The following is a 19,364-nucleotide window of genomic DNA, read 5'->3' as shown; positions in this document are numbered from 1 at the left end:
ATGTTCTTTTGAAGGGAGAATATATTCAGTCTGTTAATTAATGTAGTTTAAGTCCCGCCGGCGGGCAGATTAGAAACGAGCTTTGTCGTGGACCACTCAGATGAGAGCGACATCGACGCCCTCGGGCACCCCTGTCTCTCTGTATACAAAGAGATGAATCTCAAAATTGTATACAGTTGTCTTTTTCACTTCACACCGCGTTAAACGTACATTTTATAAGTAATAATATTATGCTTAAAACATAAATACTTTTTTTTGATGAAGTGAACATTTAATGATAAAAAAATCAGTGATTCGCTTTACTCCTGTGGTTTTATACATGTTTTCTATGTTGACATATGGATAAAACACTTATGTTTGTTACATTCTGTTACCACACAAGGAAATAAGTTCAGGTAGAAATGGAAACAATCTGTGATTTCAGGAACGGCGTGATGTGTTGGGTTCCCACACTGGCCTTGGACAGCTTGTGGCCACCGTCTCCACGGCCGCCTCGTTTCCGCCTGCGCCTCGCCTTTCCCACACGCCGACTTCCGACTTCCAGCCGCCATACTTCCCGCCGCCTTACAACCCAATCTCCCAGCAGCCGGTGGAGTTCCACCCTCACCACGTGAATGCAGACCCTTACGCCCACCTTGGGGGTTTCCAGACGCCGCAGCAGCACTACCACCAACTCCAGGACCGAAATGTCCTCCGCCACCGCGATGACATCCACAACATGGCGGGTGGCCTCCAGTCACATGACCGAAACCGGAACGAGTATGGCACAATGTCGCGGACGGATCTCCTGGTCCCGCGGGCACCTCTGTCCATCGGATACGGGGAGGCGGATCCTGGGATGCTCTCTCTGCACGCCGGAAATATGATGGATGATGGAGGACAGGTAGGAATGTTATTTATAGAACCAAATGCTTAATGATGATGATGATGATGATGATGATGATGATGATGATGATGATGATGATGATGATAATGATGATGATGATGCTAACTCTTTTCCGAATATTACTGCCCTTTTTTGCTTGCTTTAGTTAGTCACGGTCCATGTTTTGAAAAGAAAACTGACTAAAATTGAAGCATTAGAACTATCCAAAATAGATCATATAAATTTAGATCCATTCATCATCGCTACATTAGGTACCAGTGGTACGCTGTTACTACAAGGCCTGCCGTATTAAAGAATTTTACAATCCTTATTTTTATAGTGATTAGTCGTTCATGTACACAGCTTTTCTTGTGGTTAAATCGCATTTCATTCGCTTTCTGCTGATCCCTATCAGTACAAATGAATCATTCTGGCGTTAGGGGCCCGTGTGTTCAATGGTCCATAACCAAATCATCAAATTAGTGAACCAGTACATTTTATTTATAAATGATAATCACATAAATGCACTTTATTTTTATTTTTTTAAAGTAATTATATTTTTATCATGAATGGTGATTTTTTTTAAAAGAACACAGATATCATATTTTAATCATTAATAATATTCAAATCTTAATATCTTCAAATTTTATTAATTAATTCTAATTTTGAATTAATAAAAAGGACAAAACCAAATCAAAAATATATATTATAAAATATATACAATATATTTTTTATTGTTTTTCAATGATAATTATATAAATAATTGTTATGAAATTATTGTAAGAATTATATGTTTTTTCGGGATGGGGTGTTTTTACTAGGGTTATCAAGAATCATTTCATTTATAAATACTTTTTTATGCCTAGTTCATATTACAAATGTATTTTTATTGTCTCGAATGTTCATCCTGGGAATTTTCTGATGATTTGCAGACAATCTTGTTACAAGATATTTGATTTGGGACTAATCTTAGGCCTTCCTGGAAATATTAATTACAGCCATTGAATGGTCGGTGTTATATTCACATTTTCACAAGTTTTCCAGTTAAATAAACTAGAGCCGTTTTCTCGACGCGTTTTAAATAATTCATTTTTGTAAATGATGTTTTTAAATTATTAATATTTCGTCAATTCAGCTAATTATTGTTTTTATAAATATCATTATTTATCATTTTTGAAATAATACCATAATTAAAAAATATATATATATATATATATATATATATATATATATATATATATATATATATTCAGAAATATACACAGTTTACAATATTTGTTTACCTAATTTTGTTTTACTCAATATAAAAATGTGTAATAAATACTTTTTTTTCATTAAATAAGCCATCATTACCTCTATAAATGTCAATTTCACAGCATATATAATTTCATCGGATTTATGACATATTAAATAAGAAGTCTATACCACTTTGTACAAACTTTGGACGAGCATGACTGACAGAGCGTGACTGATGAAGATTTAAATGTCACATATTTTGTGCCCTTGAATTGTTGTATAATATATAATTCAAAAACGCACAATAGCAGTCTTTACACATATGCCCGGGGGCTGAATTATTATTTCTTTTGAAAGTCATAGCGGGGGAGTAGAAGAAAGTAAACAACTTTGACCTTGAGCGATATTTCTTCCGTGTATATTTAATTGAAATAAATTTACCTTTCGTTATTTGAAATATACAGTATATTAAATATAAACAAAATAAGATTACAATCAATTCTTGCTTCAAGAAAGTTATATGCTTATAGGTTTCGATTAACGTCTCGATAAATTGCCAACAAAAAAATCGTGAAATTTAGCCGATTTTATTTATTTATCCCGTTGTGTCAACATGAATTGCAGCAAGCGAAAAATTTTCACTCTATTTACAATAAACCTTGAATAAATTATTTAAATGAACAGATTCCAACCCAATTTGAAACAATAACACAACTCGTATATTCAGTAATATTGATCGTTGTATTTAAAGCAAAGTATATTTGTGAAATATTCACGTATTTATTTTGTTTTGTTTCAACTATTTGTTTCATGCATGGCCAGCAAGCGTGGCTGCTCATTAAATCTTTCTTTAATGGGCAATATTTCGATTTAAAAGGTTTGCTATGGGAAATCAAAAGTCGAATCGAAAATCGTTAGCACTTTGATACACTGCCCATCTGTAAACTGTAAAAACCACCACCCTATAGTCGACAATTACTATGATTAGTCGGAGTGTCGAGCTGGACCTTCACCTTTGAAAGGTTTTTAAAATAACACCCTACACTGACCCCCGCCTGGCCGTTTCGTTTAGTGAAAATAATTGTGAAGAAATTTGACCCAAAATTCGCAAATTACGAACATCCTAAACTGGTACTGGGTGTCCCTAGTTAACCCAAAATTAACAGTTTTCTGTTCCGAGCACTATTTAAATGCTTGACATTTTCAACACACCCGTATTTGATAGCGTTACTTTCAGTATTTCACCTGATACTCTGAACTCTTCAAAGAAAAATTATGCGATTACCGATTTAAGCATACGTTTACTGCTTTCTGTTAGGTTGTTGTTGTTGTTGTTAAGCGCCCACAACAGTTATGCGGGATTGGATTTTACTATATTTTATTAATACATTTTTATATAAAATAATTAAGGGTTTAAACTCACAATTGTAGCAATGATATCTGCTGTTTTGACAGTTTTGCCTAAAAGAGGGTGATATCTATTGAACACGCGTACTGCTTTCTATAAGGTTGTTGCTGATAAGCCCCTACAGACGTTATATTGGGGACATATGTAATTAATGTTGTTCGTTCGTCCGTCCGTCCGTCGAACTTCCTGAAACTTGGCGAATGGGTACCGTTTTGTCACATAGTCAATCCATACCGAATAGAAAAATGAAAAAAAAAATCAGATTACATAGTGCTTGTGTAATGATAGAACAAAAAAAAACAGTAGAACGAAACAAAGCAAAACAGAATAGAGGGAAATAGAGCGGAACATATTTATTTATATATTTATTTTAAATGTAAAAAAAAATGTACGTAACATTTTAATTCTTCTATATTTATTACAGATCAGAACAGATAATAATTAATGTGTGTTCTATTTGGTTTTGCTTTGTACAATTTGGCATGACATGGTTAACTCAAACCAGCAACATATTACAGAACAAATATTCATATTTATTTTTGACGATAGTTTAAAAGTTGTGCAAAAACATGTCTGTGTACAACGATATATATTCACCGACTTATTCTGTAATATCAACGCATTATTTTGTTTAATCGGACATACATGTACTTGCATGTACCTTTTTGTCTAACTCCTCATGAGGATACAAAGGTCTACTCTAGTATTAATAGCAATTATCTCCTACAATCTTCATTGCTTTGAATCGTTTTTAATGAAAATTCATATTAAATTAATTGTTAGACATCAATATAAACGAAAAAGTTTTTTTTGTTATTTTATTTTGTATTGTCATACTCAAACTATATAGCCATAGGCTGACTCATCATTTTAGATGCTAGTCTCATTATGACAGAATTACTTAAATTTGGCATGTGTCACTTTCACACAGCTAAAACTAAAGAAAGGAACTAGATGTATATCTGTTGTCTATGAAATGTTGATGATTTCGTTTTTTTCTGTCAATGTTCCACTCTGAGATAGCACGAATTTTCCCTGTTGAATTCGCCGTGGTTTATTACGAATTGTATGTTTGGTTTCTAATTTGTATTACGCACTCGTCCGTGTTTTCGTTTCTTCATAGTTTACATGTTTATACAAGCGTTAAATTGATGTATTTTTATTGAAAAGTGGAAAATGAACTGAATAATATATGGGTGTGCAATGGCTGTGACCCTTAAAACGCGTAGTTTGACAAATAATCTCAATAAACCCCCATCTAAAGGTCGTAATGTCATCATCATCATCATCATCATCATCATCATCATCATCATCATCATCATCATCAACAGCAGTAACAGCAGCTGCAACATTGTTCAATTTTGTTCATCAAATGTTTTAATATAAGTTCTAGCTCTCTTGTTTAAAAAGTTTCGCAAAAAAAACAAATGTGCATTGTGTTATAACTTAAGACGTGAAAAGCTTGTCTTTTACATGTTATTAATTTGAGGTTTGACGTGGATGACGAATAAAACCACAAAATGCACGTTTTCACATGCTATTAATAATATGATCTTTCAGTCGTAAAGTAACGGCAAAAACGAAATTCTCAATTCAGGTTTAAAATTCACGTTCCGTCAAGTTTGATGGATAGAATGCTCAGCGAAAATGACGTGAATACGTCGTCACCATAGCAACGCCACTCATATACATTCCTATCCGTCAAATTAACGTTAACGTTATAGGCCGTTGAACAAGAATGCGAGTGAACGACGTTAACTTAACGTTTAATATAAACGTGTACATGTAGTGAACATTGATTACAGTCGGCGTTTAATGATCACATTCTTTTTGTTGTTCTTTTTGGAACGAGAAATTTATGGCAGATCATTAAAAACGGCAGTTGATTTTATATCTTTCCGTCAATGCTTCATTAATATGATGTATCTGTTTTATTCCCAGCGTCGGTAAATAATTCTTTGATGGCCTAATATGCACGCGGCTCGGCGAGCTTAAAACAAAAGGAATATTTCATTTTATGACATGTTGCCTGACCCCGATTTGAATTTTAGTAATGACATCAAATATTCTTTGTTTAAAAATGTCGATTCTTTCACTTAAATGTTATATCTCAACCCCTTAAACTGAGTTTGTTTTGAAGTTGATAAATGACCAAACATTATCGACGTTTATTTAATTAATTTATTCACATGAAATTTATTATACAAACAAATAGATGCTTTAAGTGATTTACAGTGTCATTTTTCAATAGATTTTGTCCATATTCTTCCAGGGAATGGACGACACAGCTGCCTATATGGACCAAAACCAGTCCGTCATAAGAAAAGGTAAGACGTGATAACCTCCCCTTGTCTTACACCATAAATACTTGGAAACTGTCCTTCATGAATATTTTCCGAGTATTCAGACTCTGTATAAATGTTAAGATTTATACCATTACTATAACTTGAAGATCAAAATATCACATAATTCTGAATATATTTAATCCAATAACCCGGCAATTTATATTCCGTCGAAGGCTTCTTAAAAATCCCTGTATCGCAGACACAATGGCATCGTTCAAAGGTTACAGAAATCCTCTTACACAATTTAATATTAAACAAATATGCACAATATCACCTGCACGTTACATACTGTATCCAAACTGAAATTCGTCAAGACAAAGTTTGTATAAATATGATAGGAAAAGGCCTGGAGCATTATGTTAACAAGACAATGTATATTATTTGCCTGAAGGTAAAGTATTCATCAGCCATAATGTTTTATACAAACTTGATCATATTTGGAGCGGATCAGTAAAAAGCAACTGCCGCAAGACATATTTCGTTGCTAGTCCATTGTCTTTACTATGCGACGTCGAATTCGCCAACGGCAAGCCCGTTTACTATGCTCATATACTCCAACAGGCAATGTTTACAAATCTTGTGAATGAACTGAAGACACAACTCTTACCAAAGTTTAGCTTCGAAAAAAATCTTACCGTTTTTTGAAATCAAGGACTTGAGGTCAGCAAAGCTCACATATATTTATTAACAACATGGCAATTTGTGTTCAGCTATCAGTATACAATATTAACTTAAAGCCTTAACATACTACCTCTATTTTTTCAATGGAAAGTTTTTATTAAAATTCTTGATCAAAAAATAGTTTTAATTCTTGTCAGGAAATGTTGCAATGAGTAATGGTTTCTGAAGAGTATTTTGGCTACCGTGTTGTAATGCGATGTCACATGTTTAGCGGTTTACTTGCCCATGTAAGTTAGTGTCATGGTGTATTTGTCAAAGGGAAGTTAAGGCTAATGACAACTTGTTTCTGCTTGTTGCATGGTTGTAACGACTACGTGTTCTATACTGTCTGTCACGAAACAAGCGGTGTTATATAACACGGGAAAGCTCATAAGACAAAATTTACACTATCAATGTAGGACTTACATAATCATAACATGTCTTCCATTTCAAATACATGCTCTAGTGTATCTGCATTGTACTGAGTTTCAAATATTCCATGCTTTAACTTACATGCAGTGATTTAAGTATCCCATGTTCTGGTGTTGCTGCAGTGTGTTGCGTTTCAGACTACATATAGGACTAAGATTGTTATTTAATGTAGGTTTTAGCCTCTTGTTTAGTGTTTGTTGTATCTTGGCACTGGTACCATTAAACATAATCTTGGTTGTATCTTGGCACTGGTACCATTAAACATAATCTTGGTTTTATCTTGGCACTGGTACCATTAAACATAATCTTGGTAGCATTTAAGGCTACCGGGACTTGTAGATTCCTTTACATTTGTTCTTTATTTTTTGCATAACCTATGACAATTGCTTCTGATCAAAGGAACAAGTCCCGCCCTTTGGACCAGGGTTGGCAACCTCCTGGGACATTGTCTTATCACAGATCAAAGGCCATATACATTTGGAATGAACCTATATAAGTGATCCTCTACCAAGATTGTTCATACTGGGTTCATAGTTCCTTAGCATGAACCGATGACAAGTCATCTACCAAGTATGTTCATACTAGGACATTGTCTTAACATGAACCTATGATAAGTCATCTTCTACCAAGATTTGTTCATCTTGGAACTTTGTCTTCACCAGACATCATGGCCCCATAGTTAGTTGGCATGAACATAATTATGATAAGTGATCCTCTACATAGTTCGTCCAAAGTGCATTTTAACGATTTGGAGTGTACATATACCCTGATGGAGTTGTCAGTCGTTGACCGATCGCATAAAGGCTCCTGTCTAAAAAGATTGTTTGCCTTTTCAACAGGAGATCAGACCATTAACACAGTATCTCAAATCTTCCTTTCGGTGTATCAATAATGACTCTAATACCTTAAACATACATTTGGATTTTTAAAGAATTAAACGTATGCGATACTGCGTCTCAAACAAATTTAATCTGTATTTGTTTGTCTTTTGTATTGTGCCTCTATTTGTCGGTATATTCTAATATTTAGTTCAAATTTTAACAGGTGTACACGCGCGCGAAAAGAGTACATTAGTCGAAGTGAATAGTCTATTTCCGCTCGAAATTACTTCTGCCAATCTCTCTGATGTTTTTGATGACTGTATTTGGAATGTCACCTGTTCGTTTCTGACCGGTGAATCAAAATATAAATGGGATGGATGAACTCAAATACGAATATTTCATATTATGTTAGACCCCCAATAAATGTAGGAAATGCATTAACTTATGAGAGGTTGATTTCAGTCGTATATTCTTATTTTCAAATTGGGTAGACACTTGAGTCAGCGATATCATTTCCGAAAAAAACCCACAAAGCTCGAAACATCTGGAACAAAACTACATCACTGTTAATTTTGCAATTCATCAATTTCAGTCTTCAAAGAAGAATGAATGAAATCAGTGCTATAACCCGATTTGCATCATTGATGTCAACAGTTAAATTGAAATCGAATTATGCCGTCCACAATCCGAGACCATTGTTTTTGACGTATGTCTGTAATTATCTAATGTGGAAACAATGACAACTTTTAGTTCATTGTCATGGCTGAACGTCCAGGGAACATTCCAACCCCCCTTGGAGCAAATCTGAACGATTCCACTGAATATGCTCAATTCTAATCATATTATTCAATATTCAGATTACATTGTCCATCTGATCTTTCTACACAATTGAAAGCCACCGTACATAGCTATGAAACAATTCTAGAAGCACTTGGTATGCAATCGTAATAACTTAGCTCCGATCCGGTCCGCGCGCATGTAACTATCAATCATAAACTATTTATCTTCAATCCGGTCCGCGCTTATAAAACTATCCACTGTGGAATACGTACCTTTCACCGTCATATTCAAATGGTACAATATCTACTCTCTTGTTTCTAAATATTTACTCCATATAATTAATATTGTAACGATGTGTTCCACCTTATAAATGCGACTCGGAAACTGTACGGATTCTCAAACGAAAATGATGGCCTAATCATCTAGTTTCTGTGACCATTTTGGAATCACGGTGAAGTTACTGTATCTAATTACTACTTTCAGACGTTTTGTTGAGTTCAAAGTGAAGAAAATCGTCAGTCATACATTTTGTTATTAACAATGTATAATCAATAACGGGCCGTCTTTTTTCTATTTCGCAAATGGGAAAACAAAAGAAAATGATATTTTCAGGTAGTTGAAACATCAATCATGATCTAAAGAATCTGCATAATTAGTTTTAACAGCTTCAGGTGCCCGCCTTGATCAAATCAGCTCCTTGTGTTGCGATCGATCGGAGATTTAGAATTGTCCCAGCCGTTTTGTGATTTACTGCGCTCGTTCCGTACTCCTCGTAATCGAATTGTTCTGGTCCTATTCTTTCTATTTTGACAAGTTTTTCTGGCAGGTCTTCTGCCAAGTGAAAAGTCTGCGGTTCTGGAAACTTTGGACGGTTTTTTCACGAGTTCTCAGGAGCAAATCAACGATAGCGAGTCAGTGAATGGAGCAATTGAATTAGCTCCGTATCGTCTTATTACTAACAATTTAAAATGTAATGAGAGCAAATTGGTATCACCGGAAGAACACAGAGCTTCGGAAACACGCTTGGCACTTATTTCTACAAATTATTATCTTAAGACAGCGGCTCTTAATTTGATCTGTCAGTTTCACACTTCTTGAAATAACACGCGAATGAAAAGGTCTCTCTCCGCTTCAGATAAATGACATTATCCAAAGACCAGAAAGCGAGCTCGTTTTAGCCAGTAACAGGAATAGTGTCAGCATATGAGTGCTATTAAACTGTGTTTGGATATAAAGGCCTGGAATGAATGATACTGAACTGAATTATTTATGATGTCAAATGAAATTCCATTCCTGGTATTAATTCAAACTCATCTGAGAGCATTATGTCATTGTATTATGGAATTTATGGTCCTATTAAACTGTAAACATGTTGAACCAGATCGGTGTAATTTCTGAATCATGTATGTCAATGAAAAGTTGCTAACTAATTAATAAGTCCCGACTAGTTGTTAATAATGCATTTGAAACTATGGGGGCAAGCCCTGAAGCCAAAAACCTGCTATGGTTTTGTTTAATAACACCAGGATCAAAAGCCATACGTCCATTCTCTGGAATTTGTCCACAATTAACTAACAAATTGTTAAAATGGCACTGGATCATATGCTCAATTCTCGTTGCTGATATTGACACTAATCTTGTTACTGCCAAGTCTCCGAAAATAGATTTGTTTTAATCCAAGACAAAACAATGCGCTCAGCTCGCAAAGGTCATGTACTACAGTGCTCCTAAATATCAGTGTGAGGGTCCCTGCTGCCCCTTTCCAGCACCCTGCTGCCTTTTTACTGCACCCTGCTGTGCCCTTTTGTTTGACAGAGTAATTTTCAAAAGGTATTCATAACAACTTAATAGGATTTAAAGTAGACATTTACAACACTTACAAATACGATTTGAACATTGACCCTTGCAAGTGCCCCATTAAGGCTCATTCAATGAGCATCAAAAGTGCCCTTTCTTGCCTTATACCCTGCCCTTTTTAAATCCTGGATGGAGCACTGAAAGTTTGACCTTAGTGTCTTCTGGGGCAGTATTAAAGAAACATCTTAAGTTATTTCCTAACTTAAGTCATTTTTCTAAATGTTTAAACGCAATATTATAAGAAAAGTAAAAATAGTTTTTAACATAAATGTTTGCAATTTCATTTAAAAAAAATGAATATGAAATATTTCGGATTTGATTTAGTAATAAAATCATATCAGTGAAGTTCTTTTCTTGGGAACATGTCTTAAGTTAGGAAATGACTTTAGATGTTTAATGAATACCATCCCTAGTCCAATTTAACAATTTCTGGAAAAAAAACTTATCTTGAAAGTACAAAGCAATTTTATAAATTTGTTTATAGAAAAGAAAGAAAATAATTGGACAAATTATGTTTTGTCATCCTATCATCACAAAGGAACACGTTACCAGTCCTTGTTCGAGAATATTGAACCGGTTTTTATTAAAAAACAACATCATTAATAACACAATGAAAACTACAGGGACAAGCCCATCAGTCGAAAGTTGAGAGAACTAGTTTAGAGTTGAGCGGAACAAGGCAATGACCCAAATGGCAATGAGCTTGAGACACAGAAAGGTAATTACAAGCATACAAGAATATATTTGCTACAATCATTAAACGTTTCCACTATATTTTCCTCAGGTATACGACCTAAACTTGAGAACGGCAAGCAGTTGATGATAACGACGAATCTGATCGGAAGTTCCCCCACGGACGTGTTCTGTTCAGTGCCCGGCCGCTTGTCGCTTCTGTCCTCCACCTCAAAGTACAAGGTCACCGTAGCGGAAGTGCAGCGGCGTCTGTCACCCCCGGAATGTCTCAACGCCTCCCTGCTTGGGGGAGTCCTTAGAAGGTAACGCTTCAATTATTTTGACACATAGACTCATTGGTAAATCTTTTACTAAATTGACAATTGACCCCCCCCCCCCCCAAAAAAAAAAAAAAAAATCAGACTGAAATACATATAGCCAACATCTACCCTATCTACTTTTAAACCACAAATATTTCGGTTCTGAGGTTGTGGCGCATGTGCCAAGATCCGCCCCTTCATTTACACACTCTCTGTTTCAGTATTTGTCTCTGTCCTGTACCTGAATTGTAACATTTGAGACACTTTCACACTCTGAAGAGTTATAAAGGCCATTTCGTACTTCACATTCAAGTGTAACCCTTGCTAACCGACCTCCGCTTAATCCTTATCGCAAATTAGCAAGACCTCGCGAATACTAGTATAAGCTCGAATGAGCTTTGGTGACAAATCGAAGGTGAACATCGGAAGGTCAGAGACCATTGAAATTTAAACAATCCTAGTTAGATCTAGACGGAGAAGGATCTCTTTTACATTAACAAATACTTGATAACATAAACTCTGGCGTCGGTTACATTGAATTCTTATTAACACAAATTGATTAATACGATCATTTTAGTGGTTATTTGAGTTTTTTGCGCTCCTTTGCGCTACAAAATACCAGAATTGAGACAACACTTGGTCCGCATCGAATCAAAAGTGAACTTATAAAAAAAGGGAATGTTCTGGTTTTATGAGTTTGTCTAGTCTCTTGAATGGGAAGTCCTCAAGGACCCTTGACACTTTTGGAGTTGAATTCGATACTCCTGAACTACCGTTGTGTCAAACAAGACCGTTGTTTAACCTCTTGTGTGACTTCATTACTGAGAGGACAATTTCGTGCACAATGTAATGCCGTGAAATCTAAATATAGCTGTTTTTGTTGTATTTGTTCTTGTTTTGGCTGCTGTTCATGCTGCTGTTGTAGTAGTAGTTGTTGTTGTTATTGTTGTTGTTTTAATCCGTAGACAACTGAAGTTTTAATCAGTTGATTCCCATTGGCTCATCCTCGATGGCTCGATATTCTTGATGGCTCGAATTTTGTACAAAAGACCGATTTCCTCACTATATATTAATATAAATTTAGTACGGCATGGCTCGATTTGTACGTTGCATTTGACACTAGTAACAACAACAACAAATGGTTCGTCTTCGATATATAAAGTTATTTTTAGCACTTTTTTACTTGGTATGCAAAGACCGAAAAAGGGCTTTTATTAAGTGTTTGTATATATCGACCAAATTTCATGAGATCTGCCTGAATGATAACACAAATTCGAAGTCAAGTATAGAGATAAACCTTATTGGATAACACTGACGAAATATTGACTGTTGTTTCTCGGCAAAACTAACATTTCGATCTCGATAATATATACAACAATATTACGCTCAATAAAAAAAATGAAACATTTTCTTGAACCAGACAGAACTTCTCAATGTACCAGCACCTGTCATTATGTTATCGGTGTCTGCATCTAAGAAACAATTAAAACAAGAGTTAATTAAAAACATCAAACACATTCTTAAAGTAATCCCGTCGTTTTATTTGCAATTGGAACGTTTTATTACATGTTGAGGGGTTCCGAGTATAAGGTGTTCGGATTGTGCAACATAGTGATTTGGGGAAATAAGGGAAAATATATGTTAAATTATTGAGATAGATTCTTATATTTTTGCAGCTGCGGGCTGGGCTTATATACATCCATGCTAATTATTTTGAAAATCAGAATAATGAATCTTTGTAGTCTATTTACTGATATGCCCGCTGAATACCGATGCACGCGTTGTAAAAGTTACATAATGTGCTTTATAAGTAATAGTTATTTGGCTATTTATAAATGATAACTATCTTAGTGTTGTTGCGAATGTCTCTAGCCAGCTAAATTGCGCGATCCGCTGATAAGCCAACTAAATGAAACAGTTAATGACTTTAAGGAACTTTGGTGGTCGTTCTCCTCAGGCTCAAACATCTCGAAACAGCTTAAACCCCTTATTACAGTATTAAGTTAAGCACACTATATTTGTTCTGCTATAATTTGTGTAATTCTTATATTCTTAAGAGTTTTTGGACTTAAAAAAAGAAAATTGTCTTGATGTTTCAAGTTTCAAGTTTTATTTATAATAAGGCCTAAAAAAATACATTTGGTTTGGGTTACCCGACCCTACCTACGGAATAGGCGCCGACCCTACCATTTTTATAGTCAGTTTGAAAAAAAAAATGAAAAACTAAAAAAAAAAAAAAAGTGTTTTTTTGTTGTTCTTTTTTGCTTTTCAATATGTAGTTTAAAACCTTAATTGCTTATATAGAAGATAACTTTAACACCATTCTCCAATGATGAAAATGACATTCATATATAAAGCCTAATAAAAAATAAAAATAAAAAGCCTACCTACCCTACTTATTTTGAAAAGGATGTAACCCTAACCAAACAATTTTATTTTTAGGCCTAAACCAGAAGGTCGTAGACCCATGAGGCATAAGTGCACAATGGTGACAAATACAAATAATATGTACTTGTGCTGAAACATGTTAACTAATAAATTTTATGACAATGCCTATTATACTAGAAATTAACTTGTTGGCAATCGCAATCATCTATCTTATATTTAAGTAAAAGCAAGATTAAGTAAGAAATTTTGATGAACTGAATAAGTTACTTAAGCTCGTTTCGTTTAAAGCTGCATTCTCACAGATTGAACGTTTTGACAACGTTGTCATGCTTTGCCCTGGAACTATCAAATTCTTGCGAAAATGCATGGAAAACAGTTATATAAGACTGCTGACTAAAAATAGAATGCAGATTTTAAAGTTAAAAAATTGATGTTTTATATATATATAAATGCATTTTTCTTAAACCGTTTATTAAAAAGTTACGCTTTTAGCCATATAACATTAATTTCGAACGGAAATATGAAAATCTGCGATCTGAGTGGTTTGCAGATATTTACGCAGATATTGGCTCATTCTAAGACATAAAACTGTGATAGTGCAGCATATTCGTCAACACTGAACACTAGTATAACTGTGAAACATGCATGCTAAAATGGGAACAATCTTAATGATAAGTTGAGTTCAGAACATCGCTTTCAGTTTGTGTCTGTCAATATACAATTGTCTTATTTGGACAACAATTCCAAAGAATGTGTCAAAATAATTATTATAATCTCAAACTACGTTGTCTTTAATCCCGAAAACAGTGTCCATGCAGGGATAAATGGGGCCCAAAGACCCAGCCCCAACATAAATTCGCTTCATTAAAGGTTTTCATGCCCTAGTCATGAATGGTATCATTGTATTTCCACCGGGTGCCTACTGCGCGACTTTGATCCGCCGTTTAATTTTGACAGTTTTGAAAGCTGTCATAGGGCGCTTTCTAGAGTTCATCTTCTAAACTACTAAAGCGTCCAAAGTGCTTTGATTAACTGGTTATTTGTCGAACAAAATGTTCTATTCTAATATCAGTAGTATTAAAGGCATTCATTCCTGGTCCTCGTCGTCAGATAATATCAGTTTCATTAAAATGTTAATTTTGATAGCCCTCCATGTTTACCTTTCGCTCCGACTGCTTTATTGAAAAGATTATTTCAATAATTCCAGAAATATGAGCAGTACATTGTTAGGATCTGTTAGTTAATGACAGACCATTATTTTGCTTTTGTGCACCCTTTTGTTTTCAAGTACATCTCTATATCGCTTAAGGGGTTCTTGAGTGATTCTCTTGGCTTTAAAATACCCAATCAGGAATAGCATGTGCCCTTCTGGGATCTTTATTAGTTCAGTAATTTCGTTACTAATAAATTGTATCCGAAAAAGATGTCACAGTCACAAGCGGATCCGGTATGGGGGCGCTGCCGGCGCAGGCCCCCCTCCCCTCGCGAAAACAAAATCGTGCAAGTTAACTTTTTGTTTCAATATAGGAGGAAAAAAAATGAAATATGCCCCAAAATGCACCATTTCGGATGAAGAAATTGTTATAATTTTATTGGGGAGTACCCGCAAACCCGCCTATAAATTCAGGTTCCGAGGAAGGGGCGCATGTCAAAAGGTAACGTTCCAAGTTACGCCCCTTCTAACGTCCAATCCTGGCACCGCCCTTGACAGTTACCGTCAATTTACGAATGAGTTAAATTTGACTTTTTTTTGGTTACACTGTTTATACGGTCAACACCAACATATCGTCTATAAGCGATTTAATACACATCGTGAGGCCATATCAAATTGATTTTATATTAAGCGTCAACCCTTAGTTCGATATACTATATAGCTTTCCTGAAAAAAAACGAATACTAAATGAGTGACATCCTATTTAGAATATAGACACCAGGCCCCAATATCACGAAAATACTTAAGTCAAATCTCAATCTTAATCTCATCTCATTTTACTACATAAAAGCATAGTATTTTTTTCAAAATCTTAAATGTTTTTTATACTTTTTGGAAACGAATATCCTCATGGAATGTGTTTTTGAAAGATTTTGACAATATTTCAAAGAAAACTTATTCTATAACCAAAAATATACTTGAGTAATTGTTAAAAGGCAATGAATTGTACTCCAGCATATTTTTGGCTGTAGAATATTTTTCCATTGGAATCTAGACCAAAGATTTCAATCAACATATTCAATGACAGAATGCGGTTTAGAAATGTGTAAAACATATTTTTTTTTCAATAACTTTTGATGTTATATGGTAAAATGAGTTGAGATTAAGTTTGAGATTTGACTTGAGTATTTTCGTGATATTGGGGCCAGAGCCTCCTTTGTTTATTCTGGATCTTTCATAATTGTCAGATAGATGTCCACTGCAAAATGAGTTTAAATATGACTTATATTTAAGTGTTTTGATCATGGGAATCGCACAGAATGCAACATTTTCTGATAGCAAATGCTAAGAATACAAGTCCAAAATATGATGCATGTTGTCTACAATAGTGTTCTGTAGTTGGAATGTTAGTATAAGGAAATTTGACAAGATCGTTGTATATATAAAATTGTTGTTATCCAATTTGAGAAGCCCAAAACCTATCCCAACGCTTAACATAGAAACGACTTGGTATGACCTGATTATCAGTGGCTGATGTAGCTTGGTAAATCGGAGAAGATTGAAACTTGAGGACACGTACTGGCTTCCACAAGCTCATCAATTTTGTAACATAGTGATCGTCGGACATAATGAATTCCTAACTTATGATGTGGGACATTTCGCCTTTCCTTTTCCTAACACCTCATTTTTTTCTTTAAAACGCTCCGTCGTCTTTGCCCTGTAATTAATCTCGGGGGCGTGGCTCAATTAGCATTTGCGCCTGCGCCGTGCCTCGTCTATTGTGTTTTCGGAGTTCCTCTAGAATTAACGATGACTCCTGGACAATCCCAGGTCACATGTTCGTCAATTTGTATACAAGCTTCCAAAAATGGCCTTTCAAGAAAATGTCTTGAAAATCTGGCGAAAATATTTTTTAAAAATTGCATCGGAAACACGAATCTGAAAGCCTGTTCATCCGCCATGATTAATGTAAATTAACTGAAGTTGTCTTTCAGCATTGTCACAAGGACTTGTTTTCACTAAATCTTCATAACACGTGTATTACTTGCTGTTGAAGTTGTCCGTGTACCGACATTCGAAACATACAGTTTTTCATTGTACGCCCTGCTATTAGTCGTTTTGCGAAGGTTAGGATAATACACAAACGATATGCCTTAACGTTAATGATGGTCTACTAATAGTTAAGCACCTTCATAAACTTCGAGTATATTAATAGGGTACAAGTATAATAGTTAATGTTTCCTACATCCTGATAATGTTAAAGTGCATTTGCGAGTCATTTTTAGAAGTTCACTTATGCAGAAACCATCTATGTTAAGAAAGTGTCATTGTTTTTCCTTAATTTTAAGCGGATAAAAATGTTTTTCATCTAAGAAAACAAACGCGATTTGAAATACATGTATGCGCATTAAAATAACGTCACTAAGCCGTTTTGACTAAATATCCGGAAGCTCATTTAAGGTCAGTGCAGCACTGTGAAATCTCTTAAGACAATTTACGTACTTACCGCAAAATACACATCACAATTATTAAACGCAAAGAAACATAAAAAACAGGCAGGTGAGTGCTTTTGAATGCATTGCTTTTATATAAAGAGTGCATCCGGGCAAATATCCAGGCACTTTTAATCAGAAGTACAAATGCATGGATCTTGGTCGTGTCCCATTAATTATAGATTATTTGAAATATACAACATTTGTTTCAGGGCCAAGTCAAAGAATGGCGGACGATCGTTACGAGAAAAGCTGGACAAAATGGGAATGAATCTTCCCGCCGGTCGTCGGAAGGCGGCGAATGTTACACTGTTAACATCTCTAGTCGAAGGTAAGCCTATCCCCGACAGAACGGTCTATTTTTGGCGGTGTTCTTGTTTTAGTATGATGTTTATTTTCTTTGTTAATTATATTGGCTATAAGTCTGATAAGGCAATGTAACGGTTAAATAACACAAATATATTTCTTCTCCAGATACACTATTTGACTAGAGTTGTTTCCCTTGGTTTACTGTCCTTTTGTTTTGTTTTTTATCTTTGTTCCTTTAAATGTGACCTCATCATTTGAACAGTCATCGGGTACCATTAAATCATTTCAATAAACTGAAGTACGAATTAAGGGACTGGCTTTGAACAATTATGTCGTAAAAAACTATTAGTAAATAAAACAACTTAAATAATAGGCAACCACAACACAATTTTAAACTGCTACTATCGTTAATTATCGAAGCATACGAGATCTAAATGTGACATTGATGACGTAATCTATTGTCATGCGCAATCAGTGGACTGCGCACTTTAATGACCAATCCATTTTAAAACGGTGTCCACCTTTTTATGTCAGAATTATGTACATTCTTGTACCATTAAGTGCTGTCCCTTGCATTGGTTTATTTTACGATTGACAGACTTCGCGATCTAAAATAAATAATGGGTTTTCTAACATGTAATTTATTTCTAAATAAATCCCTGTTGATCAAATGTTGGAATTTGAAGGTCCACAAATTGCCTTTAACCAACCATTGTTGTTGGAAAATGACACATGAAAAGAAGCGGGTCATCTGTTGTTTATTTACTTTACTAAACTGACAATAACATTGAATTTGTTGTGTGTTATAAGATAGGATCAGTTCCTCTGTGACATTTCTGCTCTCATACTCATGAATGCAAATGAATAACATGTGTATTATCATTTTATTTTAAAGCTGCACTCTCACAGATATACCACTTATTTATTTTTTGTCTTGGAAAGAGCAAAATTTGAGTAATTATCTGCAAACCAATGATATAAGATTGCTGACAAAAGATCAGATCGCAGTTTTCCATTTTACCGTTTTTTAACTTAAATATAAAAATCTGAGATCTATTTTTTTGTCAGCAGTCTTATATAACTGGTTTCTATGGACTTTCGCAAAAATTGGCTCGTTTCAAGACAAAAAATAAAAAAGTTGTCAAAACGTTCAATCTGTGAGAGTGCATCTTTAAGACATTTTTTTGATAAATCTTATTCGTTGGTAAATGTGTATGCGCTAGTTCAATTGTAATTGATTATATTTGCAAATAAACGTTTCTTTTGTTCAAAATAAAAATCCACCAGCAAAAGTACAATTACATAAAATTTACTACCGTCATTAAAAACTTGTATCCAATTAATAGATAATGGCAAAAAAAAACGTATAAATACTGGTTTGTCAAAACAAAATTTGCAAATAACGAAGACATTATAGTTAACCTTTCAAGCAAAAAATGATTTTGCGTATATGTAAAATAAAATGAAATTTACATACATGCTGGTATTTTATAAAAACATAATGAATTCACTTGTTTTAAGACAGTGATTTCTTTTGGAACTATTTTTACCGCCTCTGCCTTGCAAATTGGGGAAAAAAGGTCTACTTTGGGAAAAAACACAAAATCAGGCCAAAATAGCTAATAT

At 34.6% G+C, this 19,364-nt stretch overlaps 1 protein-coding gene across 2 annotated transcripts in view; it reads left to right on the top strand.

Annotated features, from left to right (window-relative positions):
- Nucleotides 1-19,364, top strand: part of LOC128212971 (transcription factor AP-2-beta-like) — a 32,447-nt gene that overhangs the window by 7,736 nt on the left and 5,347 nt on the right. For both annotated transcript variants that reach the window (XM_052918400.1, XM_052918399.1), the window contains exons 2-5: nt 425-883; nt 5,782-5,836; nt 11,189-11,399; nt 17,642-17,760. In XM_052918400.1, the coding sequence (XP_052774360.1) occupies nt 425-883; nt 5,782-5,836; nt 11,189-11,399; nt 17,642-17,760 (844 nt within the window). The remainder of the gene's footprint in view (nt 1-424; nt 884-5,781; nt 5,837-11,188; nt 11,400-17,641; nt 17,761-19,364) is intronic.

This window comes from Mya arenaria, chromosome 13 (assembly GCF_026914265.1).
Source record: "Mya arenaria isolate MELC-2E11 chromosome 13, ASM2691426v1".
In the NCBI taxonomy this organism is placed as follows: Eukaryota; Metazoa; Mollusca; class Bivalvia; order Myida; family Myidae; genus Mya; species Mya arenaria.
The sequence above is the reverse complement of the archived record's forward strand: the minus strand, read 5'-3'. Positions and strand labels throughout refer to the sequence as shown.